This window comes from Anoplophora glabripennis, unplaced genomic scaffold (assembly GCF_000390285.2).
Source record: "Anoplophora glabripennis isolate ALB-LARVAE unplaced genomic scaffold, Agla_2.0 scaffold11, whole genome shotgun sequence".
In the NCBI taxonomy this organism is placed as follows: Eukaryota; Metazoa; Arthropoda; class Insecta; order Coleoptera; family Cerambycidae; genus Anoplophora; species Anoplophora glabripennis.
Genome location: NW_019416496.1, coordinates 1843055 through 1861876, shown reverse-complemented (window position 1 = coordinate 1861876; position 18822 = coordinate 1843055). Strand labels below are relative to the sequence as shown.

Here is an 18822-nt window from a genome sequence, read left to right as displayed (position 1 = left end):
TCGTCCAATTCACCGTACTTCTTGATCTTTATTAATTAAATTTCTGTACAAAATAATATATTTGAAATAAATTGTATCGCAAATAGTTCTAAGAGTATTAAACACTCGCAAACCAAAAACCCAACAAGAAATTCCTCGCATACCCGATGACTTATCGCCAAAACATATTTTCACACATTTTTATTTGCGCCGAGAAAACAGCTTTAAATATTTATATTACCTAAATCCCCTTTATCTCAGCGAAGATAAAACGGCGATATGACTAAAGGAATTACTGGCTAAAAACATACGTGTGTGTCGCCTGGTTTGTTTAATTTGTGCAGGCACTTTAAACAATTCCTACACCAAAGCAATTTTCACAGCCAGTTTTCTCACGTGCGGTGCATAGAAAGGAGAGAATGAGACTATTCGCGAAAAGGGAGAGGGGAAAGGGGTGAGAATATGCCGAAGGGGGCGGACGATATAACCGTGGACAATAGCACGGAAAGTGCCAAAAATGGCGAGTTCTACCCGTTCTACGTGTACAGGAAGAACAGCAGACGAAGATCAAGGTATATTTTTATTGGCTTTATTTGTTTTAGTAACAATAATATCATAAAAGATAATACTTTATTTTGATACGCAATTTATTGCACAGAAGGTTGGTTAAATTTAATTGAGACAATAAAAAGAACATAATAAAGTACAGCATGCAAATACAGTGTGTCCCCATGTGGAGTACCGCACTCTTGATAACTTTTTTATTGTTGATTTTTCGAGAAAAAGCTATTCTTGATAAATAGTTTTGGTTAACTTGGGAAGTCATGGGTAGTAATCAAATATGTAATAGAACATATAGGGTAGGGTGGCCCAAAAAAAAAAAGAATATTTTTTTCTTGTCACTTGTGAAAATATGTTAATTTGTCGTGTTTTAAAAGCCCCCTCAAAATATCAGCGCAAAAACAAGATTTTTAAAAATTTTCAAAATCGTCAAAAATTGATTTTTTTCTCGTTGTTTTCATTTTCTAGGTTCAAAGAAATCTCGATTTCAAATCGATATTTTTTTCTAAAGGTGACTCATAAATTATTTTAACTTTCAAAGTAGTGTACCTAAAATGTTTTCGAGCGACCTAAAAATAAATATCAACGAACCAATAATTTTTTTTATTGAATTTGATCAACAAAAGAATAGAAATAAATCACGAGTCACTTTAATTTAAAAAATTAAAAAATTATAAATATTTGACACTCACGGTAGTAAATTTTGCATCGAGAAATTTTTTAAGTGTCTCGTGATTTATTTCTATTCTTTTGTTCATCAAATTCAATAAAAAAATTATTAGTTCGTTGATATTTATTTTTAGAGGTCGCTCGAAAACGTTTTAGGTACACTCCATTGAAAGTTAAAATAATTATGAGTGACCTTTAGAAATTAAAATATCGATCTGAAATTTTCAGAATTGCGATTTTTTTTTACCTAGAACATGATAAAATATGGAGAAAAAAATTCTATTCTTGATGATTTTGGAAATTTTTAAAAATCTTGAGACCTCTAAAAAAATTATTTTGAGCTGATTTTTTGAGGGGGCTCTTAAAACATGATAAACTAACATATTTTCACAAGAGCACGAAAAAAAAAATATTCGTTTTTTTGAGCCACCCTAATATAGGGCTTCCAAAAAATTTCAAAATGTGAAATGTTCCCTAAGAAAAGTATCCTTAATTTTTATTTTCGTTAAAAACTGTGTTTATCTAAGTTGTTCGAGAACTCAAGAAATGCTTAAATACGGGGTTTAATCAGAAGAGAAGAATAATCACATTTTGCAAATAAGAAGATGCCGCAATTTTTAATTAATTAACATACCATATAATTACCATGGATATTTCTTTATCAATTTCAAAGTCAACATATTTATTTTTATTAACTGCCCTCCGAATAATTTTTGATTCATAATTTATCTTGTGAAATGTTATGGAATCGGTAATGTTTCTTATCGATATGCAACACAAATTTTTAATGAGAAGTATCCAAATGTATCCAATGCTAATTATAAAATTCGATACCACTGGTGATGTAAAGAATATTAAAAAGATAAAAAAAGAATATATCACGCAGGAAAAGGTCAGGAAACAGATATTAGCAGATCTCATATTGAAAGAATTTTAATATACAACAAAATCCAACCATTCAAACTAGTTTTTAATCATACATTGCTGGATGAAGATGGTGGTAGTTGTTTGGACTTTTATTTAACTATGGTCGAGAAACTGATTGAAAACAGATTCTTTCATCACAATATTTTATTTTCTGACGATTCAACATTCACAACTAATGGCGTAATTTGCTCTCAAAATTGTAGATACTGGGCTAAACATAATCCAAATTTTCGATTGATAACTAATAGTCAAAAACATAAAGAAGTAGGTAAATGTCTGGTGTGGCATAATGTATCATCAAATTCAAATTCATAACTTTTTGGGAGATAATCTTAATCAAAGTTTGTTACAGTTACAGATCATAGCAAAAAATAATTACTGGAGGTCAGCTAGAAAAGCAAAGAGAGTATTGACTAAAATTTTACGACAAATTAGACACTTCATCTTTATGAAGACCAAAAATCTACTACTCGTATTACTCCTTCAATTTCAGCGTGCAAAGTTTGCTCCATCGCCGCAACTGTCGCCTCGTCAAGAGGCTGGTCCGGAAAAGCGGCAAGTCGGCCATACTCCGGAACACGGAGAACTCCCAACACACCTTCCGGTACATGCGGGACTTCACCAACACCCTCATAGAAGGCAGCTGGAAATTGATTCTACTGATAGTATGCATAGCCTTCAACCTCACTTGGTTGATATTCGCCGGACTGTGGATGATCGTGTCTTCGGAAAGCATGGATGTGGACGGAGAACCATGTTTGGAAGGTAAGAACTTTAACTGGTTCTATTGAGAAGTAGCAGGTCCGCATTTGGATGCAAAGGGGATTGTACTCCCCCAGGAACTTTGTCTTTAATAAACTAAAATGTTTATTCTTTTATTTCTAAGGTATAGATGGCTTCGCTGGGTACCTTCTCTTCAGCGTGGAGACACAGTCGACCATCGGCTACGGCAACCGCTATATCAACGGCTACTGTCCCGAAGCGGTGTTCCTGATGTGCATCCAAATCATAGTGGGCGTCATCATCTGCGGCAGCGTCATATGCATCGTCTACATGAAGATGATAGGGCCGCAGAAGGTCCATTCGATGGCTTGTTTCAGCAAGATTGCTGTGGTGAGTTGGCCGGTGGTAAATTTTAGGAAAGATTGCGAAAAATGTGACAGTGCAAAAAATTTAAAAAAATAGGAATTAAGGAGGATCGGAAAATGCAGCCAATTTCGTATTATTGAGATATAGACCGATCGAAAAACTCATTTAGAGGAAAAAAAAAGAAAATTGTTATAATAAACGAAAAAAAAAATAAATGAAAGCGTGAGTAGGGGCGGCGGAGGGTTGATTTGGAGGGTTGAAAAGTTGTGAAAAATTGTATCATTGGGATTTCTGGCGAAAATTGACGTCAAACAAAAAAGTGTCCAATAAAAAAGTTGTAGAACATGCAAAAATCTACAACTTTTGTAGAGGTCACTTTTAAAATAACATCAAAATTTCCGAGAAAAAATGGGAACAACGGTTTTTTTCTGATTAATCGTTTTATTTCTCATTTCCGCAAAAATAATTTAATTTTGACGAAACTTGGTGAAAGTATACCTTTTTGTGTCTTAAATAGCCACAAATTTGTTTAGATAAAAAAATCAAGAAATCCGAGATATTCATTTTTTCCGGCCTGAAACACTTTTTCTTCAACGAAAAATTCTACTTAGAAAAATCATCGTACAGAGTTCTGCTGGTGATAATTTTTGTCGTTTTGACATATACTTTTTGTTGAAATAAAAAAATCTGTAATCACAGTTCAATAACATGGTCAAAAATGCAATAAAAATAAAAAATGACTTGCAACAATGAATTTTTCAGTAATTGAAGATAATTTGTTTAAATTAAAAAAAAAATCAAAAACTGATTACACCATTCAATTGTACGAAAAAAAAATTAAAAAAAAACTGTCTCATTGTTTGACCACTTTATTTTTGTACAGAATTTTATAGCAATGCATAAGTCGAATAATGAATAAATAAAATAAATAATAATTTTTTTCTGTAGAATCGATTAGTGTACTTATTTTTTTTTAATTTTAATGAACTCATAGATATACAGTGTGTCCAAGATAAGGATGGGATAGCATTAGGATCTAGGAAACGGTAAGAGATACGGGGTGGCTCAGATTAGAAAAAAGTTGTGTTTTTTATACCTAACAATATGCCGTTTAGAAAGTTTTAGATCCGGAAAAAACCGAAATTTTGCAAAATTGTTTAATTTTTTCCTGGCTTTATTTGAAAACGAATTTTAAAATAAATTACATATTTACAATGCCATTTTTTCGCTCTATACAGTGGCGTCAACATTTTTGTAATCCGACATTTCGTCTTCGAGGAGCGATCATCGGGTTAATTTTTTTAAATACGTCACTGCTATTTTTATGACAAAATGTAGTCATTTTTAATTCTGAAAAAATGTATTGTTGTCAGTCATTTTTTATTTTTTGCATTTTTGAGCATGTTTTTGAACTGATTACTGATTACCGGCAGAACTGTGTACGATGATTTTTTTAAGTAGAATTTTTGAAGAAAAAGTGTTTCAGACCGGAAAAAATTAATATCTCGGAAACTTCTTGTTTTTTTTATCTAAAAAAAATTGTGGTTATTTGAGACACAGAAAGATATACTTTCACCACGTTTCGTCAAAATTAAATTAAAAGTCATCGTCAGACCCCGAAAAATACATTTTTATTGACTTTTCAGGTTTTCTTTTGTAATTTCATTATGCTTTCGGTATTTTCACAAGTAAGAAGCTCTTTTTACGTATGTATTTAAAAACAAGTCAATTATTTCTTTGAAGAAAGTGTTCACTACTCTATTTGCCGTGGTCAGAAAATTAACTGTTATTGCGTAAATTTTGTCTAGAATATTATTGAATGTTAACAATATCAGCATTACATGTAAGTACTGTATTTTATACTATTTAAAACAACTGTTACTGTATTCTTATAAAAATTATAAAAAGAGACAGTTTTCTCCAGCAATAAATACAATTAATTAAATAAAATATTATAGAATTGAATGTAATCACTTCGTGATCACAGTTTGCAGATAATAATACGTAAAAGTTCTTTGCAAAAAGAGCAGTGCATGCTTTGTGCCATGTACTCATGTCGATTAGTTGATGTCCTCGAACGGTGTGCTGAGGTTGTGGCTCCACAATCTTCTCTTCAACAGCTTTTATTCATGCTTTTGGTATTTTCTTTTGTAACTTTTGACATTTATTTATGTATATTGGCTAAAAAATAATGATTGGGGAATGGAAATATATAATTTTAAGTATTTCAAACTAGATTTTATTTAATATCTACAAGCAAGTATCTCAATCTACTTACTTCCTACTTCTACTTCTTTTTTATTTGAATTTTCTTCATACAATTGTGGCACTGGCATTTAAAAGTGATAAAAAATAACGCTTTGTGTATGTTTCTTTATTTTAAAAGTTTATTGGGTTTACAAACGAATATTGTTTCAATGGCTCCCGTGGCGAGGGTTCAGAAATTAACGAATATAAGCAATTTTAAAATAAAGACCGATTGATTTGGAATTTAAACAGTTTTGTTAATCACGTCAGGTAGACGTTAAAGCCCGTTCAAAGCCAGTGCTTTTATGTTTCCCGTGGAAACTGTTTAAGGCCGAAATTCGCCCTCATTACTCGTAATCGGGCGGATCGACATTTAAATTTAGTACTTTTTAAAAGCTGCGGGCCCTCGCATCTAGAAGTTTCCCGGTATTGCTCCCCGCGGACTGCATTATCGTTATTATAAGCCTCATTATAATAAAATCATGGCCGGAATTTTATAAGGCATCGCTAAGGAGGAATTTTTGACATTCCTAAATTCCTGGAATGTTGAAAATTTATTAAATACTTAATATACCCATTGGCATGTATTTCAAAATAGCTAAAGTTCAAAAAGCTAAATTCAGATTGTTCCCATAAATCGGTGTAATAAATAGAAAATTGTTATTATTTTTATTATTATTTTAACAGTTTAGTCTCATAAAAAACAGCAACAACCACGTGACTCTCAGAAATAAGTGCCTGAATTAAATACTGAAGTTTGTCCACCATCCCCAAAATGTCAAAATGGCGTCATTATGTATCCTTATACATGCAAGTTCCATTTTTCGTAAATTGCTTATGTAATTTGCGAAACAAACTGTGGTCAAATTGTCCGACAAAAATCATGCAACGTACGAGTAGTCCGACGCCCCAAAAATGTCAATATGACGAGATTATGTTTCCTCATACATGCATGTCGGACAAAAGTAATACATGATGGAATCATATATTTTAGAAGGAAAAGTAGTAAAGTCCGACAAAAGCATCGGGTTAAGACGCCAGTCCTACAAGAAAACAAAAAAAATATATTGTTAAGAAATTGCATCTTCCTTTTACACTTTTCTATTTAGATAAACAGTACATATTACAAAATATTTCTACACACACTTACTTTATTTTAAATCCTTCGTATATACAATTACGAAGTAACATAATAATATAATTTCCATCGAAATATCTGGAAAATTTGGAAATTTTTTTCAATAACTAATAAAATCCCAACTTTGAATATATTTCTTTGAAAACGGATATGTCCTTGAAAATATTATTATACTTAATAAAATATGATTACTTGATCTTAAATAAACGTATTTCNTTCGTACTTTTTTTATTATAAGAAAGACTAAATGAAAAATGGAAAACAAGTGCTAGGGTTCACAGATAAAATGAGATTTTGTACTTATTGATTAATATTAAATTGCATTTTTTTCTTCGTATTTCTCATTTTGTTAGTGGCTCCCTCGCACTTTTTATATTAAATTGCCTATTACTAAATAGGTATAGCATAAAATTAAAATACATTTTTTCTAGTAAATTGTTATTTCAAAAAATGTTAGTTATTTAATATTACGAGTTGAACGAATCTAAAAAATTATCAAAATGTACAATTGCTATTATTGCTATTATTTTTGGTTGATTCAAAAATTGGAATAATATACAGGGTGAATCATTAATAATGGTATTACACTTTTTAATGACATATTGTTAACGACAAAATATAGTGATTGAGCCAAACATGCCTTAATCAATTATTGCTCCTTTTCGTTCTACAGGGTGTTAAAGTTGAAAAAATATTTTTCCTTTTTATCTATATTTTAAGTATGTATGGACCGATTGTTTTGAAAATTTGTAGTTTTACGTTTTTTGAATAGGCAAATACGAATATGCCATTATTAATAACTCACCCTGTATATTACCATAATTACCCATAGTAAAATATTTTTATTAATCAAAGATTAAAATAGGTACCAACATTATCTTCCTAACGTTCAATTTTTTTTATTATAAACACACATTCAACAAAAATACCTTTATTAAAAATTAAAACAGTTAACCCCTGACCTAAATTAGGAGCGCTTTTTAACATTTTTATCATCAGTTTTATCAGTACGATGTCGATATTTCCATTTTTTTAAATTATTTAATTTATTTCAAAAAAAAGTATTTTAAATGTTTTATCAGTTTTTTATTAATTTGCGGTGCTGTTTTTGTCGGCCGCATATTTTTTTGTAATCAATACTTTATTTCAAAACAAAAAAAAAACATAATCTCATTTTGACATTTTTGGGGCGTCGGACTGCTCGTACGCTGCATGATTTTTGTCGGACAAGTTTATTTCACAAATTACTTGAGCAACTTATGCATATTTAAAATACTTTATATATCCCTTGTGTTCTTAGCAAGGTGTGACTAAACTACATATAGTTCTTATCGTTGTTTGTGCAAAGAAACATTCTTATATCGAGTATAACGGCTGTCGAAAATATTTTCATCCAGCAGACATGGCCCAGAGTTACTGATCATGTAAACACTATTATAGACACAATTCTAAAAAGATTGCTGTAATATTATAATAAACTAGAGGAAATCTTTATTTGTTTTTTTTTATGACACAAGTTTACTTCGTTTCATTCTAGTAATCCCACATACAGTATCATTCCTTGCCTGTAAATTCGCTGCATGTTACGATACGCACGCCTCATGTCGCAAATTTATGGGCTCAAAGGCCGTTAAATAAAAGGCTTGCGCTCATGGAAACCCGACATTTACCGTCTAGACGTTGCACCTACCCTTTGGCGGTGTTCACGCGAAACGCTATATTATTCATATTTAGCTATCGCCAGGGGTCAGCAAGTCCAACGGATTACGACCTAGGTCTGCTGGAAATGACGCTGCTATCGAAAATTTTAAGAGCAGAGGAGAATTTTAAAGCTGAGTCTCATTTATGTGCAACGGGGATTTTTTAAACTATTGAGTACTTGTGCATTTTATAGTTTTTTTTTAATTATGTGCTGATTATTTTGAAAATCATGAAATATGTTCAGTTTCTTCGCTTTAAAAAATAATACATTTCCTAATAAATGTGATTTACTTCTGGATTTATCAAATTTTAACACGTGAGTATTCCCAGGTCCACCAGAGAGACGGGGAGATGTGTCTGATATTCCGCGTGAGGGATTCTGCCAACAAATACGAATGTCTGACGACCATGTCGGCTTATCTGGTGCAGAAGAAGCGGGGTGAGCTTTTCCTCAAGTCCATAAAGCTCGAACCAGCCGGTATACTGATATGGCCCGTCGAGATAGTCCACCGTATAAACGACAACAGTCCATTCTGGGACCTTTCTGCAAAAGATCTAATACTAAAAAGGTAAGGTAAAAAGATGCTGTAGAAGAATCATTTTTGTGTCATAGACTTCTGATCTCGCCAACAGAATCTATGTTACAAAACCTCATTTGAACTATTTAATCTACTGTCAAGGTCAATTCTATCGAAAATTGACTTCCATCCATATTGTGAAACGTCATTTACACTATTTCATCTGTTTTCAATGCTAATTCGATGAAAAATTGACTTCTATTCATATTGTTCATACTTCAAAACACCATTGAACGATTTCATCGCTTTGTACGTCAATGCAATTAAATATTGACGTCCACCCATATTATAAAACATCATTTGAATAATTTCCTCTCTATCCAAGGCTGATTCGATCGAATATCGACTTCAATCTTCACATGCAAAAAGTCTTTCAATTATTTTATCAATCAAATATCAATTCAAAGGTCAATTCAGCTATATATTAACTTACATTCATATTACAGTACATCATTTGAACTATTTTATCTGTTTCAAAGCCAATCCGATGGAAGATTAACTTCCATTTATTTTACAAAACGTAATGAGAACTATTTCATCTGTTTCAAGGCCAATGCGATGGAAGAGTGACTTGCATTTATTTTACAAAACGTCATTTGAACTATTTCATCTGTTTTCAAAGCCAATATGATGGAAGATTGACTTCCATTCAATATACAAAACGTCATTTGCATTATTTCTTCTGTTTCCAAAGTCAATGCTATACAGAATACAGGATTGACTTCCATCCATTCTACAAAACTATTTCATTTGTTTTCAAGATCAATTCTGTAATTGATTGACTTCTTATTCATATACAAAATGTATTTTAATTATTTTATCTGTTTCCAAGGTCAATTCAACTAAATATTAAATTACATCCATATTACAATATGTCATCGGAACTATTTCATCTGTTTTCAAAGCCAATGTGATGGAAGATTGACTTCCATTCAATTTACAAAACGTCATTTGAACTATTTCATCTGTTTTCAAAGCCAATGCTATACAAAATTCATTTCCATTTAATTTACAAAACTATTTCATTTGTTTTCAAGGCCAATTATGTGAATGATTGACTTCTAGTTCACATGCAAAACGTCTTTCAATTATTTTATCTGTTTCAGAGGTCAATTCAACTGAATATTAACTTACATCCGTATTACAATATACCATCGGAGCTATTTCATCTGTTTCAAAGCCAATGCGATGGAAGATTAAGTTCCACTTATTTTACAAAACGTCATTTGAACTATTTCATCTGTTTTTAAAGCCAATATGATGGAATATTGACTTCCATTCAATTTACAAAACGTCATTTGAATTATTTCATCTGTTTTCAAAGCCGATGCTATACAAGATTGACTTCCATCCATTCTAGAAAACTATTTCATTTGTATTCAAGGTCAATTCTGTGAGTAGTTGACTTCTAGTTCACATACAAAACGTCATTCAATTATTTTATCTGTTTCAAAGGTCAATTCAACTAAATATTACATCCATATTACAATACATCATCATAACTATTTCATCTGTTTCAAAGCCAATGCGATGGAAGATTAAGTTCCACTTATTTTACAAAGCGTCATTTGAACTATTTCATCTGTTTTCAAAGCCAATGTGATTGAAGATTGACATCCATTTGTTTTACAAAATGTCATTTGAAGTATTTCATTTGTTTTCAAAGCCAATGCTATACAAGATTGACTTCCATCTATTTTACAAAACTATTTCATTTCTTTTTTAAGCTAATTCTGGGAATGATTGACTTCTTCTTTACATACAAAACGTCTTCCAATTTTTTTATCTGTTTCAATTCATCTATATATTAACTTATATCCATATTGCAAAACGTCACTTGACCTGTTTTCAAAGTCAATGCGATTAAAGATTGACTTCTATTCGTATTACAAAACGTTACTGAATGATTTCATCCTTTTCCAAGGCTAATTCGATCGACTTTTCACCGATCCTGGTATCTTGATGTTGCTCTTCAACGAGCGTAACAGTAATGGAAAAGCCTTTAAAACTGAATCTATAAAAATTGGATTTAATAAACGGAATTATGGTCACGCTTATCAAAGAAGCGACGCGCTTTACAATTCAAATTAGGGTTTACGATACATACGGTTTTTGTGTAAACCGGCTTTTTGTAAACCACAAATTCGCTCTCAGCTTAAACGCGAAACAAAGATCTCGTGTTTCTGTGTTGTTTCTAGGCGAGACAGATACTTGTTTGCCGTATTAAACATGATACATGGTAAGTCAATATTGTGTGAATTTAGAACTCAATATAATTTCTTGCATGTCAATATCATCTATAACAGGCGAAATGTTGGTATTTGGTTTAAATGTAGGCTTATTTAATGAATTGTAAGATATATGACTCTCAAAACCGTTGTGTTATATTGTCTAGGGGCTATCGATACTATTAACTGATGACAGATATTTTTAGTAGAGTCGCCATCTTGTCGGTCTTTTCTTAAGCTTCAGTGATTGTTGCACTATAATGTCACTACTTCAATCAAAGCAACAGATGAAAAGTAAGTCAATGAAGGTTTCAAATTTATTAAAAATCAAACATGAATCATCTTTTTAATATTCAAACTGTTTGTCTTGTTTCAGGTTCGAGATAATAGTCATAATGGACGGAACATCTCTGGCTACTTCCCATACCTCGAGGACAACAACCTCCTACCTGAGCCGGGAAATAAAATGGGGCCACAAGTTCAAACCCTGCACGCTCTTCGACAAAAAGAAGGACAAGTACATCGTCGACCACTCCCTGTTCAACAAAACCGAAGAATTCGACACCCCCCTGTGCAGCGCCCAAAAACTGAGGGAGATGTACGACGAGATTGTTTCTCTAGCGGCCCCGAAGCTCTATCTCAGCCCGTCCACCTCCAAATACTCCAGTCCTATGTTTAACAGCCTGAAGATCTCCCAGCCCTGGCCAGAGGAAGAAGAAGAAACCGTCAGCGGCAGCGTCGTGACCACTTCAGCGATAGTCCACGTGAGCAAAGAGAGAGGAGAGAAGAAAAAGGAGAGTGATAAGAAAATAGCGAGGAACGTTCCAAGTTCGTCGTCTTCCGAGGAAGATGTAGCCTTTGAGGATCTTAGCGTGGAGGATTTGACTGAAGAGAATATCAAGTCGCACAGTAATCTGGTAGGGAAGACGAAGAACATGTTGCATAGTTTGCAGAGCTTTGTATTGCAGGATAATAGTAAGAGGTTGCATTTGAATGGGGGTGAAAGGAAGTTCAACGAAACGTCGTTTTAAGGATAAAAAAGAAAATGAAAATACGAAAACAAAATTTTTTTGGCGAAAATTCCTATAATAATAAAGTACCCCTCTCACCTGCCGTATACTTGTATCAAAAACATTACAACTAAATTTTGAAAGTTTTTTTTATATAAATAGTCCAAATTGAGATATATCAAATCGACATTGTTTGGCAAAATAAAAAGACAATAAGCTGCTGCACCTGAATGGAAATTAAAGTTCCTAGATATTGATAAAGTACCGAAATATACTGCCATGTGGTGGCAAAATGTGGTACTTGGTCGAACTAGAGACTTTACTGAGAATTAGAGTATCTAGATACTGATAAAGTACATCAGTTAACCGTAATTTTGGAAAAAAATCTCTATTTCCAAAATTGAACTAATTTTAACATACTTTGAAGGTTTTATTTCGATCTAAAACACTACAATAACTAAATTTTGTAAATTTTATATAAATATTTCAAATTGACATTTGTCAGAGCGCCAAAAACAATCTGGTGCAGTACTTGTTCAATCTAGACACTTTAGCAAGAACGGAAATTAAAGTCCCTAGATATTGATAAAGTACCGAAATATACTGCCATGTGGTGGCAAAATGAGGTACTTGGTCGAACTAGGGACTTTACTGAGAATTTAAGTCTCTAGAGACTGATAAAGTATCCCAATTAGCTGCCATTTTCGAATAAAATCTCTATTTCTAAAATTGAAACTATGTAAACTAATTAAATCACTAATTTACATATAGGTACTTTAAAGGTTTTGTTTCGATCTAAAACACTACGATAACTTAATTTTGTAAATTTTTTATATAAATTGACATATGTCAAATCGCCAAGAACAATCGGTTGCGGTACTTGTTCAATCTAGGGACTTTAGCAAAAACGGAAATTAAAGTCCCTAGATATTGATAAAGTACCGAAATCTATTCCCATTTTGTGGCAAAATGCGGTATTTGGTCGAACTAGGGACTTTAGCAAGAACGGAAATTAAAGTCCCTGGATATTGATAAAGTACTGAAATATACTGCCATGTGGTGGTAAAATGCGGCACTTGGGACTTTACTGAAAATTAGAGTCTCTAGATACTGATGAAGTACCCCAATTAACTGCCATTTTCAAATAAAATCTCTATTTCCAAAATTGAAACTATTTAAACTAATTAAATAATTAATTTACATATAGGTACTTTAAAGGTTTTGTGTCGATCTAAAACACTACGATAACTTAATTTTGTAAGTTTTTATATAAATAGGTCAAATTGATATATGTCAAATCGCGAAGAACAATCGGTTGCGATACTTGTTCATTCTAGGGACTTCATCAAAAACGGAAATTAAAATCCCTAGATATCGATAAAGTACCGAAATCTACTCCCGTTTTGTGGCAAAATGCGGTACTTGGTCGAACTAGTGACTTTACTAAGAATTAAAGTCTCCAGATACTGACAAAGTACCCCATGTAACTGTCAATCTTGAAACTATTTAAACCAATTAACTTACTAATTTTCACATACTTTCAATTCCATTTTCTCTAAATAAATCTCTATTTCCAAAATTGAAACTATTTAAACTAATTAAATCACTAATTTTCATATACTTTGAAGGTTTTGTTTCGATCTAAAACACAACGATAACTTGATTTTGTAAGTTTTTTATATAAATAGCTCAAGTTGACGTATGTCAAATTGCCAAGAACAATAGATACTTGTACATTCTAGGGACTTTAGCAGAAACGGAAATTAAAGTCCCTAGATATTGATGAAGTATCGAAATATACTGCCATTTTGTGGCAAAATGCGGTATTTGGTAGAACTATGGACTTTACTGAGAATTAAAGTCTCTAAATACTGATAAAGTACTCCAATTAACTGCCATTTTCAAATAAAATCTATTTCCAAAATTGAAACTAATTTTCATATACTTTGAAGGTTTTGTTTCGATCTAAAACACTACAATAACTGAGTTTTGTAAGTTTTTTATGGTAAATAACTCAAATTCACATATGTCAAGTTGCCAATAACAATCGGTTGCGGTACTTGTTCAATCTAGGGACTTTAGCGAGAATAACGAAAGAGCGACAACTATTATGTTAATTTACAATCACACTCATAGGGGAAACATTTATGTTTGTGTTTGATTAACATTAGATTTTTTTCGACAACATTCTTTACGTGCTCTAAAAAAGTGTAGGCTATAATTTATTTTTGGTATTGGGAACAATAGCAGCAAGTCAAAAGAATGCTGTTAAATTGTTACAATATTTGAACTACATCACATAAACGTGATGTAGTTAAAATCATGATTTATATTTCCTACAAATCGATGAGCTATTATCAGAAACAGCGCCATCTATTGGTTTTCTGTTTTCACGAATTATTTGTGGAAATATTCCTGTATAAGTCTAATAATATTGCGTCTAATTGTAAGTATTTTTTATTTTTAGCAGTTTTATTTATATTTTGTTAATTTTTATTCAAAATGGTAAATTATGATATACAGTTCTGATTTACTGAAATCAATATATGTATATAATAAAAACCAAATAACTGCCTTGTACTTTCATTTCCCTTTTTGCTTAGTATGATTAATTCTTTAAGTAAGACAAAAGAGTCGAAATGTTGCATGACGTCATGTCTGTAGTGTTTTGAATTGCCAATCGAACTACTACCGTGACATCATACGCATTGTAACTTGATTCAACTTGTCTTACGTGTCTTATTTTAGTAAAAATCTAAAAGGTATGGAGCTATAGCTTTTGAGAAGTTGTGTTCCTTACGTTTGTCGCGATGGTAGATAAAAATGAATTAAATTATCAGAATAGTTTATAAAAATAACTGTACAAAATATTTATGACACTCAAAGAGACAAGTTCAAATAATTTATATTCTTTCTTGTAATGTCTAAGAGACTACCAAGATTTTGAACAGCTCGCGACGTTTTCTTCCGCTACGGTGACCCTTCGTTCTATATCTTGTAACTTTTTAGCGCTACAAAGTGGAGTGTCGAAAGGAACAGTCTGCTTGAACTTCTTGTAATCCACGATGTAAGCCTGCTTGGTCTCGTCATAGTCCACACACGGCTTAAATCTCTGACCCCAATAAATATCCGAATTCGAATAAGAGGTTCTTTTTTGCGACACCTGCCCCGTTATATTCGAACTGCCCTCCGCCACTGCAACTATTTCAAATCTGAAACAAACGACACGTGTAGAAAACAAGCTGGTAAAGCTTTAACGTTGACAACCTTGATTGTAATATATCCAAAGGACGGAAGGTCCATAGGGGACTGTTCTCGTCAATCACGTGCTCTATTTCCAACGGAAATATCAGCAATCCATGCGGCTCGATCACCATCTGCACCATTTCGAACTCGGTGTCGTAAATCTGTTCTTTGTCCATGAAGTACAAGGAGATGTTGGTGCCGCACCAAATCCTCTTGTGGAAGTCGTGTATCCTGAACACGAAGCGGAGCTTGCCGTCGCGAAGGCAGATCTGGAACGTCAGTTGGTCATTCTAGAAACTGTCAGGTAAAAATTACAATTACCACTGCGGATTTGCTGAAAATTGACATGGACACGCGAGAGAAGGGCTTCGATATCTTCACGTAGACCGTGCTGACTAGAACTCCCTGTATTGCTACGCCCAACAAGACCTGCATCATCAGGAGGATCCAGCCTCCTTCACATTTCTCCGTGGGGTAGCGGTAGCCATATCCGATGGTGGTGATTGTCTCCATGCTCAAAAGCATGTAACCTGAAAGATATATCACAAAATATTCCTGGGCCGACCTAAAATATTACATGTACAAACTAGTAAATGTACAATTTGTCGAATCTAGTAACAGCTTTGCGAATATTGACTAAGAAAAAACAACATTGTCTAGAACTGAGAATATATATTGTATTTGACAGCATACCTATGACATATTTGTAATATTGTGAAAAATAGAATAAAATATAGTACAGTCATTGAAGTTTTTCACCTCCGAATTCTTTGAAACTGAACCGATCGGCTTGAAATTTGGCAGATAGTTAGAGAAAAGGTCAATGAACATTAGTGACATAGCGCCGATTGACGCTTCCACCCTGTTGGGGGTTGACACCCGATTTTGAGCAAAAAATATTCGAAGAATTTTTTCTAGAAATAGTTTTTTAGTTATTCACGATTGAAAACTTGGAATTTTGAGTGAAAAAACCAACTCAAAAAATATGCATTTTATTAAAAAAAGTGTAATGAACAAAAATGTAGCGTATAAATAAACAAAGAAATTCATTTTTTAAAAAGCGTTGTACGTCCTATACAAAGCGAAATATGGTTAGTGGAAGGGGACTTGTTTTGGGGGGAATACTCGAATCGATGTATTCAACGTCAAATAACGGAAAAAGGATTAATTTTACGTGTATAACGCTCCTGGAGTTTTTTGTAGTACTCAAAAAAACCTTCAAAATGAGCATAAAAGTTAATTAGAGCAAAATTGAAGGAGTTATCGTCAGAAACAGATGGGTTGCTCATATTTTTTAAGGAAAAATTAGCAGTAAAGCTGTACCATTTCCATCAGAATTAAAATTAATCGTAGACCCTTAACAATTAGTTTTGTTTTAGTGTTTTTCATACGATCCTGAAGTTAGACCGGTTTAGAATGCATATTTTTTTAATAATGTACGTTAAAAGTTGAAAACGTATTTTTCATTATTAAAAAAAAATTGCCTTATTTTTATAATAACTCTGAAGGTACGTAAAAAATGATAAACAACAAAAATGTAGCTTTTTTTCAACAAATATTTTGCTTTTTCTATTTCTATAGCATAAAAATAAAGGAGACATCGCCGCTTGAAGTATCCATTTTAGTGAAAAAACGACTTGTCTCGAGCACTTCGATCTTTCCCTTTAAAAACGAAGGACTTAAAAGGTTTTATATGCAAACGATTTTACAGCTCTTGAAATTATCTTTAAAATGCTTTTTTGTAGGATACTATAGCTCCAAAATTAACCGAGTTATGGTAAAAAAAACAATGACATTTTTTCAAAGCAAAATAGGTTTTTTCATTTTTATATACTTATTATATTATACAGGGTGTCCCGAAATAAATGCAACAAAATTTGGTCAGAAATTCTTAAGAGAAATTTAAGGGACCCGTATTTTTTATTTTTGATAAGTGCGGCCCCCTTTCGGAGATATAGCCCCTTGAAACAAGCCCCTAAAAATTTATTTTTTTTATATCTCAGAGCTCTATCGCACAAGAACCACCAAATTTGGTACACAGGGATTTTATGACATGTAGAATGAGATGCTGATAAGCTTTTTGGCAAGGGGCCCCCACAAGACACTTTCTCGGGGGCCCCCTTGCTTTTGGGGCCACCGAACTTTAGTTGCATATTTAATTTTTTTTAATTAGTAGCCCCTTAGAAACTCCAGGGAATTTAAAAACTTTTTTGTCTCTTAAAATTTTTTCGAAATATGCAGTGTTTTTCGAAAAAATGGCTAAATGTGATTGGATGCATATCGAGGTTCATATGAAATTTTAAAGTGTTAATCGTAGGTGGCTGGCATTCGCAATAAAGGTTTTTATGGGTTGAAAGGGAAAAATTCTTTTATTAGTTATAAAGTAACTTTTATTTTAAAGAATTACACGATTTAATCATTCCAAATCTTTAAAAAGTAATTTTTCATCATTATTTTTTGCATAGGGGTAGTTTTTAGGGGTTAAATAAAGGATCGAAAAGATCAAATATATCATTAAATATGTTCGAGAACATGGAACATTATTTAATCTTTGTGCTTGAACAAGATCTTTATCAATAAAATGCTTAAAACTTAATTTTTTCAATTTTTTTCACTTAAGGGTAGTTTTTACCCCTAAAAAACAAAAAGCGTCAATCGGGCTTATGTCACTTTTGAACTTGAGCCTAAGATAAGCCTTATTCTAAATTCTGATGGAAATCCAGGCAGTTTCAAAGAATTCGGAGGTTACAGCTGATTTTCAGCTTCAATAACTGTACTAATATAGCAGTGTCCACCCTTCATGTAACGAGCGTTCAAAAAAAAATGTGGTCGAAGTTGGCTCTGACACATTGGACGTAGGGAGTAGCTTATAGCGACCATTATACAGTAAACTTATAAGATATGATACTAAAAGGTCTCATTTTCGTTCAACTCTGCGCATGACGTCATGTGGCTAGTAAACGCGCACATTGTTCCATTATTCACACACGTATGAGCATGGAAAATACGGCTAATTAAAATTTGTAAACATGTTTTTGCCTTAAATCACAAATATTTAAATAATACATAATTACAGAATTTATTTACAAGTGTAAATAAAAAAACGAAGCTTTAAAACTATACACACAATTTGTCCCTAAAAACACGAACTACCGTAACTAGTATTTTAATAATTTTACAAGAGAGCGGCGTAAAAACGAAAGAGACGTCCGTTTTCAAAACTATATTATTTCATTTAGTATTAAATTAAACATACATTTTTTTAGTTTTAATGTATTTTGACATATTATGTAATATTTGCATAGATTATTACTTATGTTCAAAGTCAGATACGCCACTTCGTGATTCCAAAATTATTCCTTTGTGACAGAGATAAGAAGCAAATACACATTTTTTTTAAAAGTGATTTTTATTTATAAAAAGGCATTCGATTTCTTACATAAAGTATA

General features: G+C 32.4%; 2 protein-coding genes across 2 annotated transcripts in view; one reads left to right on the top strand and one right to left on the bottom strand.

The window, feature by feature from the left end:
* The first annotated feature begins 441 nt into the window (after positions 1 to 441).
* On the top strand, positions 442 to 14701 carry LOC108908181 (G protein-activated inward rectifier potassium channel 4). The gene is made up of 5 exons (XM_023454748.1): positions 442 to 551; positions 2630 to 2901; positions 3023 to 3249; positions 8642 to 8880; positions 11494 to 14701. The coding sequence occupies exons 1-5, from the start codon at positions 442 to 444 to the stop codon at positions 12146 to 12148; spliced, it is 1503 nt and encodes a 500-aa protein (XP_023310516.1). The 3' UTR covers positions 12149 to 14701.
* A 259-nt stretch (positions 14702 to 14960) lies between these two features.
* Positions 14961 to 18822, bottom strand: part of LOC108907890 (G protein-activated inward rectifier potassium channel 2) — a gene marked incomplete in the record, with an annotated part of 11078 nt that continues 7216 nt past the window's right edge. Inside the window, 3 exon segments of the mRNA XM_018711727.1 lie at positions 14961 to 15339; positions 15395 to 15642; positions 15695 to 15887. Of these exon segments, the coding sequence (XP_018567243.1) occupies positions 15060 to 15339; positions 15395 to 15642; positions 15695 to 15887 (721 nt within the window).

What these genes read in the sequence shown, in the direction of transcription:
- LOC108908181 (XM_023454748.1), top strand. Translation starts at nt 442, where the DNA reads ATGCCGAAGGGGGCGGACGATATAACCGTGGACAATAGCACGGAAAGT. An exon ending in GTTTCAGCAAGATTGCTGTG is followed by an intron (nt 3,250 to 8,641) that starts GTGAGTTGGCCG and finishes GAGTATTCCCAG; the next exon opens with GTCCACCAGAGAGACGGGGA. An exon ending in AAAGATCTAATACTAAAAAG is followed by an intron (nt 8,881 to 11,493) that starts GTAAGGTAAAAA and finishes GTCTTGTTTCAG; the next exon opens with GTTCGAGATAATAGTCATAA.